Source organism: Arvicola amphibius, chromosome 9 (assembly GCF_903992535.2).
Source record: "Arvicola amphibius chromosome 9, mArvAmp1.2, whole genome shotgun sequence".
Lineage (NCBI taxonomy): Eukaryota > Metazoa > Chordata > Mammalia > Rodentia > Cricetidae > Arvicola > Arvicola amphibius.
Genome location: NC_052055.2, coordinates 63,543,335 through 63,560,541, shown reverse-complemented (window position 1 = coordinate 63,560,541; position 17,207 = coordinate 63,543,335). Strand labels below are relative to the sequence as shown.

The 17,207-nt window shown below is 53.6% G+C and overlaps 2 protein-coding genes across 20 annotated transcripts; both read right to left on the bottom strand.

Annotated features, from left to right (window-relative positions):
- Positions 1-5,765: 5,765 nt before the first annotated feature.
- Plcxd1 (phosphatidylinositol specific phospholipase C X domain containing 1) lies at positions 5,766-13,213 on the bottom strand. 14 transcript variants are annotated; one of them, XM_038343122.1, is made up of 9 exons: positions 13,077-13,213; positions 9,904-10,030; positions 8,752-8,849; positions 8,235-8,338; positions 7,420-7,522; positions 7,012-7,140; positions 6,760-6,927; positions 6,391-6,574; positions 5,766-6,260 (listed from the first exon to the last, which is right to left on the bottom strand). In XM_038343122.1, exons 2-9 carry the CDS (start codon positions 9,941-9,943, stop codon positions 6,025-6,027), a joined length of 1,062 nt encoding a protein of 353 aa, XP_038199050.1. In that variant the 5' UTR covers positions 9,944-10,030; positions 13,077-13,213; the 3' UTR covers positions 5,766-6,024. The 14 variants fall into 14 exon arrangements, with proteins under 14 accessions (XP_038199050.1, XP_038199048.1, XP_038199049.1 ...); XM_038343120.2 differs by lacking the exon at positions 13,077-13,213 and adding an exon at positions 10,441-12,934; XM_038343121.2 differs by lacking the exon at positions 13,077-13,213 and adding an exon at positions 11,998-12,934.
- On the bottom strand, positions 13,067-17,017 carry LOC119823243 (regucalcin-like). 6 transcript variants are annotated; one of them, XM_038343138.1, is made up of 6 exons: positions 16,421-16,867; positions 15,815-16,003; positions 14,893-15,108; positions 14,459-14,590; positions 13,532-13,686; positions 13,067-13,283 (listed from the first exon to the last, which is right to left on the bottom strand). In XM_038343138.1, the coding sequence occupies exons 1-6, from the start codon at positions 16,587-16,589 to the stop codon at positions 13,233-13,235; spliced, it is 912 nt and encodes a 303-aa protein (XP_038199066.1). In that variant the 5' UTR covers positions 16,590-16,867; the 3' UTR covers positions 13,067-13,232. The 6 variants fall into 6 exon arrangements, 5 of the variants coding, with proteins under 5 accessions (XP_038199066.1, XP_038199063.1, XP_038199062.1 ...); XR_005286921.1 differs by lacking the exon at positions 13,067-13,283 and adding an exon at positions 13,796-13,826 and having other exon boundaries at positions 13,548-13,686; positions 14,164-14,590; positions 14,798-15,108; positions 16,421-16,974; XM_038343135.1 differs by lacking the exon at positions 13,067-13,283 and adding an exon at positions 16,950-17,017 and having other exon boundaries at positions 13,550-13,686; positions 14,164-14,590; positions 14,798-15,108; positions 16,421-16,621.
- Between the last annotated feature and the right edge of the window lie 190 nt (positions 17,018-17,207).

Below are 17,207 nucleotides of genomic sequence, written 5' to 3'. Positions count from 1 at the left end.
TTCCCTCTCTTTAGCTGGCGATGTGTGGGCTCTGTAGGGTTCTGTGTCACTGGGGAAGGGGAGGGGAGGGTCCGTGTTACTGGGGGAGGGTCTGTGTTGCTGGGAAAGGGGTTGGGGAGTATCCATGCCATGGGGGAAGGGAGGGATAGGGATAGTTTGAAAATGGTGCTGTGGCTGATCCAGGGCAGGAGGACCAAACACTGCACACCCCACAGCTCTTCCCCCAACCCCTGTGTTCTGCCCCTCCATGTTCTGGGATGGGGCAGCTGCAGGACACTGTGGGACGCCACCATGGGCACAGTGGTGCCAGGAGGGTCCCTGAGGGAGATGGACAGACAGACACACCTGAAGCCACATCCCACTCCCCTAGCAAGGTTGGGCCTCATGGCCAAGTGTACAGGTCCACAGATCCATCCTCTCAGCTACAGACTTCACAGTAGCATCCCTGCAGGCTGATTGGGTGGAAGGGATCCAACTTCAGGGGATGGGGATAGGGTGAGGAGGCCTTTTAACCCTCTGACCTGAAAATACACTAATACTGAAGTCACAGGGTCATGAGTCACCTGTTATGTTTGTGTACGAGATGGTGGGAATTACCACCATGGAGGGGATGCAACTCAGTGGTTGGGTGCATGTGACTCAGTGGGTATGTGTAGAAGGAGATGCGGGCAAATAATTTGCATTGGTATGGATTTTAAGGTCAATTTTGTTATATGTATATGTATTTCTGACATTGATTAAGGTATTGTGATTATATAGTTCATTTAAAAATGTAATGTTTAATTGGGAAATATAAGTTGTTAATGGTTAATCATTGATAATAGTCAATCTTGTAGTCATGTTAGTTAAATTTTCTAGATATATAGAGATACATTTCAGTTAGATAGGCATTCTTCATATCTTTCAAAGACTACAGAATATGGCATTTAATGTTTTAATTAATGTGGGAGAGTCTTCTGTTTGAGTTGATTTCATTGGCTAATAAAGAAACTGCCTGGCCCATTTGATTGGCCAGCCTTTAGGTGGGCGGAGTAGACAGAACAGGAAGAAGGAAGTGAGGTAGATGGCTCAGTCAGATGCTACGCCTCTCCTAAGTTAGACAGACCACCGTGCCTCTCCTCAGAGAGATGCCAGATGCAATGAAGCCAGCCACCAGGTCAGATATGCTGAATCTTTCCCGGTAAGACACCACTCATGGTGTTACAAAGATTATTAGATATGGGTTAGTCAAGATGTGAGAAAGAGGCTGAAAATAATGGGCCAGGCAGTATTTAAAAGAATACAGTTTCCGTGTAATTATTTTGGGTGTAAAGCTAAGCATGCGAGAGCAGGGCGGCGGGAAACTGGCCCGCAGCTCCATTACTACAGAATGGCGCCAACGTGGATAACTGAATCCACAGAAAACCTGAGAAAGCTTGGGAAAGAATAGAGTAAAGCATGTTTTCTTGATAGCAGCAATTTCTCGGATCTGAGCAAGCGCTCTTATCTAAGAGAGGCTTCCTGACTCAGCTTTAGCTGCAAAACCCTGCAGCTCTTTTAAGAGGTCCTGCTACGAAACACTTAAATGGTGTTGATAAAAGCTGACTGCATGCTTGTTTGTTTTCAGCCATAGCAGGAAAAAAGCTGGGCCATTTAAAATGCTGGCATTCTGGTCCGTACTGCCAGGGCAAACTCTGACTCTTTCGGGCAGGCGGTCCGACTACGTACAGAGCATTTGAATGTGGTTGGTCTTTGAGAAGAATGCTGCAGCTTGCTTGCTGGCAGGGACCTTGAACCGCCACAGAGTTGTGGTGATAAACATGGCTACAACCGGTACCTCTGCCATGAGGCTGGAAAGCTAAGGAATGGGCTGGATCTAGCTGTCAAAGCCACGGCTTTAATCCTACCTATATTGCTTGGTAAATTAAAGACTCGTGTGGTCAGAAAAAGAGAGATATACAGTAAAGAGAGATTCAAAGACAAAGAAAACCTCTAAATGGTTTGCAGTGAGTTAAAAATACATGCAGGCTAAAAGTTAAAGTTCTTACAGTTAAAAAAAAGAGAAAGAAAGAAAGAAAAAGGAAGTAGTTTGTTGTGGTGGTATACACCTTTAATCCCAACACTTGGGAGGCAGAGGTAGATTGACCTCTGTGACTTCAAGGTGTGGCAGGACACACCTTTAATCCGAATGCCTGGGAGGCAGAGACGGAAAGATCTCTGTGAGTTCAAGGTGTTGTAGCACACACCTTTAATCCCAGCACTGGGGAGGCAGAGACAGACGGATTTCTGAGAGTTCAAGGACAGCCTGGTCTACAGAGTTATTCCAGGACAAAGATATACAGAGAACCTGTCTCAAAAAATAAAAGTAAAATAAACGAAATAGAGGTTAAAATAAAGCCGCACAAAGATGGAAAATACACAGAGAATCTTGATACTGTATGCTATTATGCTCTTTTTGAATTGTTTGAATGCTGAGGAAGGAGCAACAGCTGCTAAAAGATATTTGTTTACAAATGCTGCTGAACTAATCCAAGAAAGATATCTTGAAAATACCTTGACTTTAGAATTTGGATCTAAGGATATGATACTTTGGAAAAGAGATTCTTCTTTTATTTTTACAGAAAATGAGACCTGTTGGATTGCTTCTATCCCAATATGGTATGATAGACCACGCCCTCCTGAAAGGTTGCTGTGAACGCCTTCAGAAAATTACTTCACCCAATTGATGACTGAGATGAACCTGGCACACAGGTTACACCATGAAAGATCTGATTAACAGTGTCCCCATTCAGCAGGAAGCAGTTTGGAGAGAAATAACTACGTCCATATTCCCAAATATTGTTTATAAATGTTCTTTTACATTTAAAGGGGGAGATTATATAGATATGAATAATTTACATTGGTATAAATTTTGCCTTATTGATAGAAATTTAAGGTCTATTTTGTTATATGTATATGTATTTCTAATAACGATTAAGGTATTGTGATTGTGTAGTTCATTTAAAAATGTAATGTATAATTAGGAAATATAGGTTGCTAATGAATAATCATTGATAATAGTTAAGCTTGTAGTCATGTTAGTTAGATTTTCTAGATATAGAGATATATTTCAGTTAGATAGGCATACTTCATATCTTCCAAAGACTACAGAATATTGCATTTTAAATGTCTTAATAACTTAGGGTTTTTCATGACAATGAGACATGTCTGCTCCTGGCAGCACCAATCTACTTCAAGAGGAAGATGGGCATCGAAGAGGCTCCTTATGGAGTTTGATAGCCATTTGGGCAAGAAACTGCTCTTGCCTGGACTATTGCATAAACTGGACACAGAGAACCCTCAGAGAGAGGACTGCTGAACTTGCCTAGAGGTGAGATGATCTCTTTGGGTTCCTGATTCATGAAAGAGTCTGCGAGACATTCTGCAGGACACAGCAGATAGTGACTGAACTGTCTTTGAAATTTCCTGCTTCATGGGAAACTCTGCTGGATACTGTGGGCCTATAGGCCGAAGATAGATGCCCCAACAATACAAAAGAACTTTGGGTGACTGTCCAGGCAGCGAGATGTCTCTATCATTTCTAGAGTTATATGGAAATTGCATATTTCTTATTTACTTAGGTAATATTGTGTCCTCTGGAGTCTTTGATGGAGCTGAAGAAGAATAGATAGATAGTTATAGTTGTTTTCCTTTGTTATGATAAAAGATAAAGTAGATATAAATATTGTAACTGTAATTCTTACTTGATAACTGTTTTGTTATATGTAATTTTACTATTTTAAAGTTAAAGCCTTTCTTTTATTGTTTAAACAGAAAAAGGGGAAATAATGTGGGAGAGTCTTCTGTTTGAGTTGATTTCATTGGCTAATAAAGAAACTGCCTGGCCCATTTGATTGGCCAGCCTTTAGGTGGGCGGAGTAGACAGAACAGGAAGAAGGAAGTGAGGTAGATGGCTCAGTCAGATGCTACGCCTCTCCTAAGTTAGACAGACCACCGTGCCTCTCCTCAGAGAGATGCCAGATGCAATGAAGCCAGCCACCAGGTCAGATATGCTGAATCTTTCCCGGTAAGACACCACTCATGGTGTTACAAAGATTATTAGATATGGGTTAGTCAAGATGTGAGAAAGAGGCTGAAAATAATGGGCCAGGCAGTATTTAAAAGAATACAGTTTCCGTGTAATTATTTTGGGTGTAAAGCTAAGCATGTGGGAGCTGGGCGGGACGAAAAACAGGCCTGCCCGCTGCTCGCCACACTACATTTAATAACTTAGGGCTTTTCATGACAATGAGACACGTATGCTCCTGGCAGCACAAGCTACTTCAAGAGGAAGATGGGCATCGAAGAGGCTACTTATGGAGTTTGATAGCCATTTGGGCAAGAAACTGCTCTTGCCTGGACTGTTGTATGAACTGGACATAAAGAACCCGCAGAGAGAGGACTGCTGAACTTGCCTAAAGGTGAGATGGTCTTTCGGAGTTCCTGTTTCATAAAAGAATTTGCGAGACATTCTGCAGAACACAGAAAAAAGTGACTGAACTGTCTTTAAATTTTCCTTCTTCATGGAAATGTCTGCTGGATACTATGGGCCTGAAAGGCCGAAGATAGATGCCCCAACGGTTCAGAGAAACTGGGTGACTGTCCAGGCAGTGAGATGTCTCTGTCATTTCTAGAGTTTTGGAAGTTGCTTATTTCTTGTTTACTTAGGTAATATCATATCCTTCTGGAGTCTTTGATGGAATTAAAGAATAAATAGATAGTTATAGTTTTCCTTAGTTATTATAAAAGATAAAGTAGATATAAATATTGTAACTGTAATTCTTGCTTGATAACTGTTTTGTTATATGTAATTTTACTATGTTAAAGTTAAATCCTTTCTTTTTTGTTTAAACAGAAAAGGGGGAAATGATGTAGGAGGGTCATCTGTCTATGTGTTACTTTCATTTGTTAATTAATAAAGAAAACTGCTTGGCCTGATAAGCCAGAACATAGGTAGGTGGGGTAGACAGAACAGAATGCTGGGAAGAAGGCAGTGAGTCAGTCGCCATGATTCTTCGACCCGAGACAGATGTAGGCTAGAATCTTTCCTGGTAAGCCACCACCTCGTGGTGCTACACAGATTATTAGAAATGGGTTAATCAAGATGTGAAAGTTATCCAATAAGAGGCTAGAGATAATGGGCCAAGCAGTGTTTGAATGAATATAGTTTCTGTGTAATTATTGTGGGAGCCGGGCGGGACAAAAAGCAGACCTGCCTGCAGCTCCTTCTACAGCTATGGTACTTGTGGCTTAGGATTTGGGGTTCCCAGTGTCCTAGCCCTGTGTAAACTGAGGCCAGAGGATCAGAGTCCAAGGCTGTCCCCTGCATCTTCCCCATAAGAGTCTAGCCTGGGCTACAAGAGACACTGCAAAAATGCAAACTGCCTTGGTGTTCCTCCTTTTGTTTACCCTGGTGTCCTCCTGCCTGCATCTGATTCAATGTCCCTCCAGCTGCTCTGTGTCCCCTGACTACTCAGTGCTCCCCCCACACTCTGTATCTTGCCCTCAAGCCCCGGCTGCCTCTGTCCCCTTCTGTATCTCAGACACCAGCCTGGAGGGCCTCCCGAGTGGTTTCATACCCAGTGGAGTCAGCTCCATCCAGGCCATACCAGCTCCGCTGGGAGCTCTGCCCTCTGTCTGGGGTAGGAAGGCTGAGCCAGTCCTAGCTGGGCTATGGGAGATGCTGCAAAAATTTTCCCATGAAAGTCTAGCCTGGGCTATAAGAGATAAACACACTGCTGCACACGTTTGGCTTCTGAATGTTTTAATGAACAGAGGCACCTCGTGCCAGGTGATGCAGGTCATGTGACCTCCATGGACAATGGAGTATGACAAGAGATGTCCTGGTACTTAGGTCCTAATGACCAGAAGTGACCAGGATATGGCACAGACTGACTCATATGGGCCTCAGGTTTTTCTAGGGGATGACAGAACAGATCACTGACCCTGGCCTCCCTGATCCTTTTGACTGTGACCCCCATTACCCTGACCCCACCCTTGTTGTAGTCACTGCAGCAGCTTCTGGTTGAGCCCAATGACTTCACCCACGAAGCTGTTGGAGCCCACGAAGTCCCCAGCGATGATGTTGGTACAGCCTGATCCGGGCCCTGGCTGCTGTGCTCGCACCCACGCCATTAGGAGCCGAAGGTTGGGCCTTGTCAGCATCTCCAGGGACCCGGATGGGTGCGAGAGAACATAGGGCAGGTTTTCTGTGAGGTTGATGCCAGCCACAAAAAGGCCTCCTGCAGGGGAAGGGGGAAGGGTGGGGTGACATCACAGTGTGTGACTGACAGGTGACATCCTCACAGACCCCCACCCCTATCTGACTGACAAGTGACATCAGTGCCCCTCCAGCTATGTCCCAGGTGGCACCTGGGCGACCGCAGCTCCTCATGGTCTCCAAGTACTGCAGCAGCGCCTGGGACTTCACCTGGTTCCCCCACCAGTAAGGGATCCCAGGCCACAGCTCCGCGTGGTGACCCACACAGGTCTCATCTTCATAGGACACAATCACCTGCTGGTCATGCGCCCACAGCTGCCGCAGTGTAGGGATGTCCTGCATGGGAGTGAGGAACAAGTTGAGTGAAACTGAGGATTGGACAGCTAAGGGCCCACGCACCCTCGAGGCCACGCACCCATGTCCTGGGTGGCCACGGATTTCTTACTGCATGTGCCCATGCCTTCTCTCTTCACCCAACCCCCACGTGCCCACGCCTTCCTCACCCTCACCACAATCCTCACAATCCTTCTCACCCCGCGCGGACACAGAGAGTCACCAAAGATATTCTTGATGCAGTCTATGAGGTACTCATGCAAGTCTCCTGTCATCCCCTCAAAGTTTCTGCAGGCCAGGATGATGACCTCATGGGGGTGCGACTCCAGCCACTCAGAGATCTCTGTCAGGGTGTCCTGGGGATGTCAAAGGGACACATGATGACGTACATTAGTCTCCGCCCCTCCCCCAATTCCCCTTCTCCTGGTCTTCACCCCCACCTCCACCAACGCAGTGGTGTAGATCATGTGTTCAAAGTGCAGATTCTTCTCAGAGCCGCCTTGCATGTGCGCAATCCGCAGATCCAGGTACCTCACCCCTGCGTCCAGCTGCTGCTTCACGTCCAGGGTCTGGGGCAGAGAGCAGGTTGGGGTTCGTTCCCGGGGTGTCATCGTGACCACCTTGCACAGCACCCCAGGACACCCAAAACCAGAACCCCGGGACTCACAGTCCCCTCCCCCTGTTTATATATCACCTGCCCCAGAGGCTCTCAGTTCCCTCCCTACCCCCTACCCATCACCAGGACCCTAATCCCGCAACCTGGACTCAGTCCCATTCCATTCTCCACCCTGTCCCCCTTCGCCCTGTCCATCACATCCTGCCTGGGCCCTCTCTCACGCCCCACTCACCTGTGTCACTGACCATCTCAACACCATGGGCCCCATAATGCAGGGAGCGACCTGCCCCAGTAGGTGCAGCAGCCGAGACTCTGATCCGGAGATTGGGGACTTCCTGCTCAGGCAGTATGTCATGGTGTCATGGCTCCCTGAGGACAGACGCACTTCAAAGCCCACACACTCTTGTGCCAATCCTAAGGGCTGCACGGAGTCCCTCTAGGGCTTTGTCTTTCTGTCTGTCTGTTCTCCTTCTCCACAACTCCTCTTTACCCACGACCACCCACGCAGGTCAGAGGGCCTTGTATCTGGCTTCCCGTGTCCCGCTCATGTCCCCCCCCCCCCAGCTCCTTCACCCTCCTAGAAACTTCATTGGGGGCTACCCCTTCTGTCGTGGGGCACAAGTGCATGATTCCTGCCTCCAGGGCCTCTTGTCTGAATCTCTGAGGACTCAAAGGCTTCCAGACACCTGCACGTGCTCCATTCGCGCTATGGAGGACACCGCAGGGACACAGAAGCTCGCCCTGAGAGTGGAGCATCGCCCAGACCACCGTGTGTCAACGTCCACGCGTGAAGACCTCGTCTCGCGGTCCTCTTTCCCGTCCTGATGTCATCCTCCTGGTTCCCTTTCCTGTCCTGATGTCAGCCTTCAGATCCCCTTTCTAGTCATTATGAAGGATCCTCTTCTCTTCAGGGCACAGAGTCAGCCAGGTTCGTCCCTGCGTGGGTCAGCCCTTACCCCATGGGTCCTCCCTCCTCCCGGTGAGACCGCCCCTCCCCGCGTGGCCTTTTCTTATCCTCCCCATCCCTTCCGCGAGGCCTACCCTTACCTGGGATGGACAGGTGGTGCAGGGGGACATCCCACAGCCGCGGACACAACTGTGACATCCAGTCTGCATGGCTGCAGCTCGGCTGGCCATCCATAGGGTCCCAGCTTCAGGGGAACAGGGCAAGTGTGTGTGAGCCCGGTTGAACTGCGCCTCAGTTTCCTTTCTGTAGAAGGAGATGTTGTCACACTATACAGGGTGTACTGCCCCCACCCGCCCTGTCTCAGTTTACCAGGTAAGGACACTAAAGGCTGAACCCCCCCACACCGGTCTCCCCCCCCCCCCCCACTAAGGCCCCTGTGCCCTCTTTGGTGGGCAGAACCGTGAAGTTCAGGACAGAGGACATCCATTGTGGACATGTTACATTTGGAGGGGTAAGGTTGGACCCCCTGCGTCCCGGGAAGTCCCCCCCCCCCATGTGGCTCCCTGGATCACAGAATCCCTGCTCTCTCACATGTAACACCTTTCCCCGTGTCCCCACCCCCGACAGCCACCCCTGCCTCACCGCTCAGTCACTGACCTGAGGCCGGTCCTCTCCTTGTCTTCCCTGGATCTTCACTAGCAGAATGGACTTGAGGGAGGACACCAGGCTAGTCGGTCCCCGCGAGGGTGTGGCTGCTGTGATTACGATATGCACACTCAGGACATATTTGTGTGCCTACTGTGTACAGGAACAATTCCTCGGGGCTGTGGCCTACTTTGTGCAAGGAAGGTCCCCGCAGGGGCGTAGCCCTGGTGACAACACACAGTCAGGACATAGTTGTGTGCCTACTGTGTGAAGGAAAGGTCCCTGCATTCTTCTGCCCTGAGCCAGGGGTACCCGCCCCCACCCCCACCCCTTCAGCCCCTGTCTGTCTGTCTGGTGAGCCGGCTCCTCGGGCTTGGGGGTTGTTCAGGCGACTGAACCACTAGGACTGGCTCTACCTTTCTACCCCAGATGGAACTGGTATGGTACTGGGTGTGAAACTACTCCGGAGGCCCTCCAGGCCAATACAGAAGGGCCAGACCAGCGGGACTTGGGAGCAAGATGTGGAGTGGAGAGAGGGAAGCACTGAGTAGTCAGGGGATACAGAGCAGCTGGAGGGACATTGAATCAGATGCAGGCAGGAGGACACCAGGGTAATCAGAAGGAGGAACACCGAGGCAGTTTGCATGACAGAAGGCAGCCAGGAAGAACATTGACGCAGATGGGGATAATGGGGGCGGGGGGAGACAACGAAGTAGCCTGGGGACACGGAGGCAGGCGGGGGTGGGGAATGGGGGGGGGGGGCGGTACAGGGAGGTAGTAGGGGACGTGCGGACAGTTAGGTGACAATGAATTAGCCTGGGTGACACGTTGCAGGCAGGAGACACCCAGAAGGGGGAACACAAAGGGGGGGGGGTGGAGGGGAGCATCTAGGTAGCTGCGGGTGGACACACTTTCTATGTTGGCGGAAGGGAAGCAGCCAAGGTAGTTGGGAGATACAGATGCAGCGAGGGGGGAACACCGAGTAAGTGGGGGAGCATTGAGGTCATTTGGGAGGCACAGAGGTAGTTTCATGGATACCAAAGTAACTGGGGGACACCAAGTCAGGGAAAGACATCCAGGAGTGGGGGATGACCAAGTCATGGCAGCCAGTGTCCTCAGGACACCCTGTGTCACTTGTCACTCACCAAGCTCTGCACTGGGTACCTGTTAGTCTCCAGCCACCTGCAGTCAGTGACTTGCTCATCTGGAGGGAGGGGTGAGGGTGACAGGGCTTTGGGAGGCTCTTGTCCGGAGGAGGGAGAGGTGAGCAAGGGATGGCCACACAGGCTGCCTTAAGGGGTGATAGAAACAAGGAGGGACATGAGGCGGGGAGACCTGCTGGGCACTGCCCCAGCTGCCCCAGGGAACAAACAGCCAGTGTTGCAATCCCAACTGCACAGTGGGTGTTCAATCTGCACTTTGGCCCTGTTCCTCCTTCCATGTGATGGATGTGACAAGGCCGGACCTGCCTCTCTGCTCAGGAACCACTGCATCCTCAACCGACCAGTAGTCAGGGCCCCTTCCAACAGCCTCTTCAGGGACATTGCTGAGCACCACTCAATCTGCTCTCCCCTCCTCTCTCCTGCCCTTCCATTCCCTGCCCTCCCCATCTCTCCCCTCCCCTCTCCTCCCCTTCCATTCCCTGCCTTCCCTATCCCTCCCCTCTTGTTTCCTGCCCTCCCCTCCCCTGGCTTTCTCCACCTCGAAGTCCCATGGTCCTGGTCTCAAACATCTGGTCTCATGGCCACAGTCACCCCCTCCCCGCCTGACAGATGGGTGTCTGTGCTGTCTGTGCAGCAGGTCCTAGGAGTCCAGTCCGCTCCTCCCCTTTGGGCTCTACCTGCACCCCTGCCCCACCCACCCACGTGCAGGTTTAGAACATCCAGAACATATCACGGGTATCCCTGAAGGGCTACCCTCAGGTGCTCTTAGAACCTCCAGAAGACGTTACAGGTGTTATTGAGGGCTCTTAGAACCCCCAGGACACTTCATGGGTGTCCCTGAGGGGCTCCCCTTAGGTGATCTTAGAACATTCAGAACATATCAATGGCCCTGTTCCATGTGTTCTGGGGTCCTGTAGGGTTGTACCTCATCCTGCTGCCCTCGGGTGACCTCACCCTGACCCCAGAAGGGGACTGAGGTTGCCTGCTTGCCAAGTCCTAGGGAAGGGGAGAGGAAGGGAGGGGAGGGGAGGAGGTTGCTTGGTACCTACAGCCCAGGGAATTCAGGGGGCCACAGGAGCACAGGGTGGGACCAAGGGTCTGCCCATGGTAAACTTGAAATGCGGGGGAGGGGGCTGAAATTGCCCCACATGACGGTGAAGCAACAGTTCTTCCCGTAGTTCGGAAGAGTCTTCCCCCCCCACAGTGGAAGGGACAAAACCAACTCCATTTTTGTCCTAGGCCCCAAGGTGGCCTAACAGCAGAGGGGGAAGTTCCCTAGACTGGAGCCAATCAGTTCCCCCACAGATATGACTCCCTACCGCAGTAAGAGTCTCCCTCACAGCCCACAGCATGGACCTCCCACTGCACAAGAGTCTCCCCCCCAGCACGGGCTTCCCAGACCCGTTTAATCAGAAACACAACACATCACAGGTAGTAAATGCTGACTGAAAAGTAAAAAGGCTGAAGATCTGTGCAGTGCTGGTATCTAAGTCCTCCTGGGTACTAACAGCCTCACTGTTCTGAGTACCCTTCTGAGTATTCTCCTGTGTACTCTGTGTCACCTTGCTGAGTATCCGAACCGCCCTGAACAGGCAGAACAGGAAGGACCCACCTATGTCTATTCCTGTCTGGTCAGAATTGTGAAACCCCTAGGAACAAAAGCGGCATGTTGAGGTGAGGCCTGTGCACTTCTCACTTTGTACACCCTGTCCCTGCACCCTACACCCCTCCCCGTACCTCTCCCTGCACCCTATACCCCTTTCCACACCACTCCCTACATCCTTCCCTGTACCCCTCCCCTCCCATTACACCCTTCCCTACACTCCCTGCACCCTACACCCCTCTCCAAACCACTCCCTACATCCCTGTTTGCACTCCTCCCTGTACCCTACACTCCTCCCTGTACTCCTTTCTGTACCCTAACCCCTCCCTACACCTCTCAGATGTGTTTGCTACTGTGAAACTGACAAATTTCTCTCACGTTTTTCTTCCAACTGTAAAATTCTTCTAATTATTCAGCAAAGAAGTGGGAGTTCCAGGTCTAGACACAAGGACCCTGCCCTGCAGGGTCAATCACTAGAAATATGTACAATACCTGACAGCTGCCCCTTGGGTGAGAGACTTCCTGTGACACTGTCCACCCTATGGCGGTTGGGAGACCCCCAGGACACCCATGTTCCCTCCCCTACCCCGTGACACTGCTGCTGGGCTCCATGGGCTGCATTTCAAGACAGGCTAAGTGGCCCTGTCCCAGGGTTTACAGGAAACCATGAAGTTGCTCAATCACTTGGGCCTAGAATCCAGGTCAGGCCTTGACACACAGGCTCATGGGTGTGGCATGTGTGATCTACGCTAATTTCTCTTTTGTGCTGTAATTAGGATGTGCAGGGCCATAAACATAATTGAGATTGTAGCACTGGGACTAACAAAGGCTCCTTGAGAGTGAGGTGGGAGCCAGGGAGGGAGCAGAGAGGGAGAGGAGGGGAAAAGGGGGAGGGAGGAGGGCCTGTTCGGCTAGCATGATATAGCTTGACACACAAGTGAGGGCCATAGACACAGGCGACCCTAGCCCAGAACTCCTGTTTGCCATGGGACAGGTCTGAACCAGTGAGTCTGGGTGTGCACACATGAGAGTATGAATGTGGGCACCTGGGAAAGTGGGCATGTGTACAAGCGCCTATGTGCATGTATAATGTGTCTGCATGTGTGCATGCCTGTGCGTGCCTGTTTGTGTGCACAGATGAGAGTATCTATGTAAGAGTGTATGTCTGCTTGCACAAGCCCATGTGTGCCCGTGTATGCATGTGCTTGTAAGTCTGTGTGTATGTCAGCATGTGTGTGTAATATGTGAGCGTGCGGGAGGTCCAGATGAGGCTCCAGGCTGCTGCTCATTTGACGCTCCCACCCATCCCCTACAGAACTACCTGAAGACATGTGGGTCTCCTGCCCACCTGTGACGTGTGTGCATAGGCCATGGAGGCCACACCTCCGCCTGGGTGAGTGCACCAGTGTGCAGGTCATGAAAGGGCTTTGCATGTGCATAACCACGCACTACAGAGTCCTTGTGCATCACCACGCATTACAGAGTTGGCAGCCAGGACCCGCGGCCACCTGTGACGCTACTTCCGCACCCACATGAACATGCACATAAACACACACGTCAGTTTACATTACAGCAGCGTTTAAGGTTATGAAGGGGAGGAGGAGTCCGTTCCTGGAAGGTTACACCGAGGTTGCAGTAGATGGGGTGAGCGTGTCACCGGTCCCGCATTGGAGCATCAAGCACTTTCCGAACCCTTCTGGGAGGCACAGTTGCACGTGCCTGAGACCTCAGCCCACGAAGGGAAAGCACGGGCGTCCGCAAATGCCCAGGCCCGAGACCTGCAAGGGAAAGGGAAGGTAGGTACAGAGCAGAAGACGGAGGTCAGGTCGGAGGACACGTGGGTCGGGAGACCCACCCGCTGCAGCTATGGGGGCATCTATGACACAAGATCCTCCTCTTCCGTGACAGGCTCCCTCTCTCTGCCCTCCCACGGGGCTCCCTTCCCATCGGGTTGTGCACCCACGGGGCTCCCCTCCCATGGGGTTTCCCCACATACGGGACTTGCCCCCACGGAGCTAACCCTCACCTTGAACACGTGTCCCGCCTGGGGCTCCTGCTGCAGCTGCTCAGGGCTCAGCCCGTCGGCCGCCGAAGTCACGTACAGTTCCGCATAGTCGGGGCCCCCGAAGCAGCAGGAAGTGACCCTGGACACTGGCAGGTCCAAGGTGCGCAGACAGAAGCCTGTGGGCAGAGGAGGACCCAGGTCGGCCGCCATGCTCCAGGACAGCCCCTTGTCCCTCTGCCCTCCCTCCTCACTCCCACCCCGTCTTCATTGCCCCCATCCACACACAGACAGGTTCACGGTGCGGGCAGACAGGAGCCTGCAAGCAAGCAGAGGGAGAACCCGGGTCACCGGCAATGCTCGCACCCTGGCACCCGGACAGCCCCGCCGCTGCCCTCCCCCCTTCCCCGCTCTACTTCACTTCCCTCTTCATCGTCCCCTCCCCAACACCTCTCCCCCGCCTCCGTCTTCACTGTCCCTCCCCATCTTCAAAGCTCTTCCCATCCATCTTTACCTCGCCCTTGCCCCCTCTCCCCCACCCTCCGTCTTCACTGCCCACCCATGCAGCTGCCCATAATCCCCCCAAATCCTCAAGACAGGGGTCTCTGGGAGGGTGAGAGTGGAAGATCTCAGGGAAAAGGGATGAGGTCGCAAACCTAGGACATCTCGAGCCCCTGGAGCTCATCAGACAGGAAGGAAGGACCCTACCAGGTCCGTGGGGGCTTGTAACCCTGACGTCCTCACCCTACACTCCCACTCAGGATGGAGGGTAGGACGCGTCCTATCTGAACCTTGCACCCTGACCCTGCCACGCCCAGGGTTCACACACAATGACGCTGCCACGCCAAAGACCCACGCAGGTGACCCCATCATGCCCAGAAACACCTTGCAAAGCACTGGACCACACACCGTGACCTTTCCCAGGACTGTATGGCTCCTGACGTCACGCACCTGTCTGCGGGTCCACTTGGATGACCTTACCGCCATCGATACAGGCCACCCACAGTGTCCCTGCGCTGTCCACGCACAGACCGTCGGGCATGGCCCGACCCCGCGGCAGCTGGTACACAAGTCGGCGGTTCTCTGTGAGACAGGGACACGCATGCATGGCCACTCAGGGAAAGAGAGGCCCCTCTACAGGACTGTCTGGGGCCATGGGCACAGGGACACAGGGACACCTGTGACATAGCCCCTCCCATCAGTCTGTTCCTGAGTCCCGTGGTCTGTCCTCGAGTCCCGCGGTCTGTCCTCGAGTCCCGCGATCTGTACCCCAAATCCCGCGATCTGTACCCCGAGTTCTGTGATCTGTTCCCTGAGTCCCACGGTCTGTCCCCAGGTCTGCCTCCCTGTCTCCGGAGTGAGTCCCGCGTGGACTCTGCGCTCACTGATGGTGCCGGCCTGCATGTCATAGTCATATGCGTGCACCGCGTAGTCCAGGCTGTCCACGTGGTAGAAGGTGCGGTGGTCAGTAGACCAGTCCAGCCCGTTGGGGATGCCAAGCCGGTCGGCCAGGCATAGCACCGAGTGGTTCCCCTGCAGTGAGTACAGCGAGCCCTGGGCTGGCTCCCACACATCGGGTGCAGAGGGCTCGGGCATGGTGCCTGCAGGGGGCAGAGAGCAGAAGGCAGAAACCTTTGAACGCCCCCCCTCCGCCCCCCCGCCACGAACTCTGGGTGACAATGATGTGACAGACAGCAGAGGAGACCTCAGAGATGGAGGGCCAGGGCCACCAGCCAAGTACAGCATGGTCACTGGGAGCTGGAAGGTGCGGGAAGCACCCTCCCCGGGCCGTTGGGGGTTTGCGACCCCAACTCTGCGCCCAATGTTTCCTTCTCAGTCCTGGGCACGTGGGTGGGGCCCTTATTGACACTCAGGTGTTCCTCTCAGGCTCCAGTCAGTCTGCAAGTCTGTCGCTACTGAGCCCTGAGGTACTGAATGCAGTACTAAGCCTTGGGGAACTGAGGCCTGGTATCCTGAACCTTGGGGTACTGAGCTCTGCGGTACTAAGCCCTGCGGTACTGAGCCTTGGGGTACTGAGCCCTGGTCTAGTGAGCCTTGGGGTACTGAGCCCTGGTGAGTCCTGGGGTACTGAGCTCTGGGGTCCGTCTGGGTGACCGGGTGTCCCGGGGTCTCAGTGGGAGTTGGGTGTGTTTGCCCAAGAGGGGTGAGGGTAGGGAGGGGAAGAGGGCGGGGCAGGGCAACAGGATCCCCGGTCTCCTTAAAGAAGCACCTGGATTCGGAGCCCTCCGCACCCCACCCCCACCACAACCTTCGTGACCATGTGGCCGCAGTCCCTTCGGTGCCCACCTGCCACGAACCTCCCCGCGGGGTCAGCCTTGCCATCATTGAACCGGTTGTGTGGCCTGTGTCTGTCCAGCTGTGCCACCCATGTCACCTGCTGCGAATCCCAGTCCAGGAGGCCCAGGCAGGTGCCAGCGGCCACCACATAGCTGCCCTTTTTCCGGCCGCGCAGGGCCACGCAGCCCACGCGGTGTCCTAGGGGGCAGAGGGTGGGCAGCCACGGACTGGGTGGGTGAGCAGTCTCGGACGGGGTGGGTGAGGGGACAGAGGGCTAGTGGACATGGACGAGATGGGTCAGGGGTCAGCAGCTCCACCTCCCAGGGCTCCCCACAGGGCCTAGGGCTTTCACCCAAGGCCCAGGACTCCTCCCCACCCTGAGACCCAGCGCTGCTCCCCCAGCTGCACCTGTGTCTCTCACTCAGCCAGGTGCACCGCTTGCACTGGCATGCTGGGGAGGGCACCCCCCATGGCCCAGCACTCTCCTCTCCCCTTCCACAACCTGTTGCTCTCACTCCCCACCCAGTGGTCTCCTCCCAGCACTCCCCAATCTCCTCCGCTCATACCCCTTGCCACTCCTTCTAGAATCCCCCCACAGCCTTTGCCTTTACTCACCCAGGCTCACTGCCTGCACCTGCCCACTGTGTGGGCTCCAGCGGCACACAGTCTGCGCGTGGATGTCCACATAAACTAGCTGTCCTGTCGCCTCCTCCCACACAGGACATTCACCCATCCTGTGCCTCTCCATGACCACTGCCTGTATGTCAGTCCTGGGGGACGCCATGGCACCCGGGGAGGCTACGGGATAAACTGTACCTGCCAGGACAGATCTTCTTTCTCCACCTGAGTCAGCACCAGACCCAGGGAGAGCCTAGGGCTGGCACACCGGCCCTGCCAGGGACTTTGCTGGGATAAGAGGTGCCCAGGAGCTCCTCATTCCCCCAGAAAGGTCCCTCATGCCACCAAGAGGCCCCTATGTCCCCAGGGAGGTCCAGAAGCCCCCCATGCCCTCAGGAGCCTCCCATGTCTGGAGAAGATCCCCCATGCTCCCAGGAAGGCCTAGGAACCCCCCAAGTCCCCAGAATGTCTCAGGAGCCCCCTCACGCCCCACCTGAAGCCCTGGTAGTTACCCAGCTACCTGCACCTTTTGTGGCCTCTGCTTCCAGGGCTCAGACCTCACCTGGAGCCTCTGGAGCTGGAGGCTGCTTTGGGTGGTGTCCGCCACTCTTGCCTCCCAACCCTCCCCCTTGTCCTCTGCCAAGGCCTGTGCTGGAGGGCGGTGCTGTTCCTCTGCCTATTGCAACCCCAGGAGCTTCTTGGCAGCCTCAGCCAGGGCAGCATAGGGCCCCCCTCCTGGTCAGGAGGCCCCTGTGTGCAGCAGGAGATGCATGTATACAATAGG

Coding starts and splice junctions, on each gene's coding strand:
- Plcxd1 (XM_038343118.1), bottom strand. CDS start 10,180: ATGGAAGGAGGAACAGGGCCAAAGTGCAGATTGAACACCCACTGTGCA. Junction 6,575..6,759: donor CGCGCGGGGTGAGAAGGATT/GTGAGGATTGTG, acceptor ACTCCCATGCAG/GACATCCCTACACTGCGGCA. Junction 6,261..6,390: donor GAGGAGCTGCGGTCGCCCAG/GTGCCACCTGGG, acceptor CTTCCCCTGCAG/GAGGCCTTTTTGTGGCTGGC.
- LOC119823243 (XM_038343135.1), bottom strand. CDS start 16,589: ATGGCGTCCCCCAGGACTGACATACAGGCAGTGGTCATGGAGAGGCAC. Junction 15,109..15,814: donor CGCGGGGAGGTTCGTGGCAG/GTGGGCACCGAA, acceptor TGCCCCCTGCAG/GCACCATGCCCGAGCCCTCT. Junction 14,591..14,797: donor AACAGATCACAGAACTCGGG/GTACAGATCGCG, acceptor CCTGTCTCACAG/AGAACCGCCGACTTGTGTAC.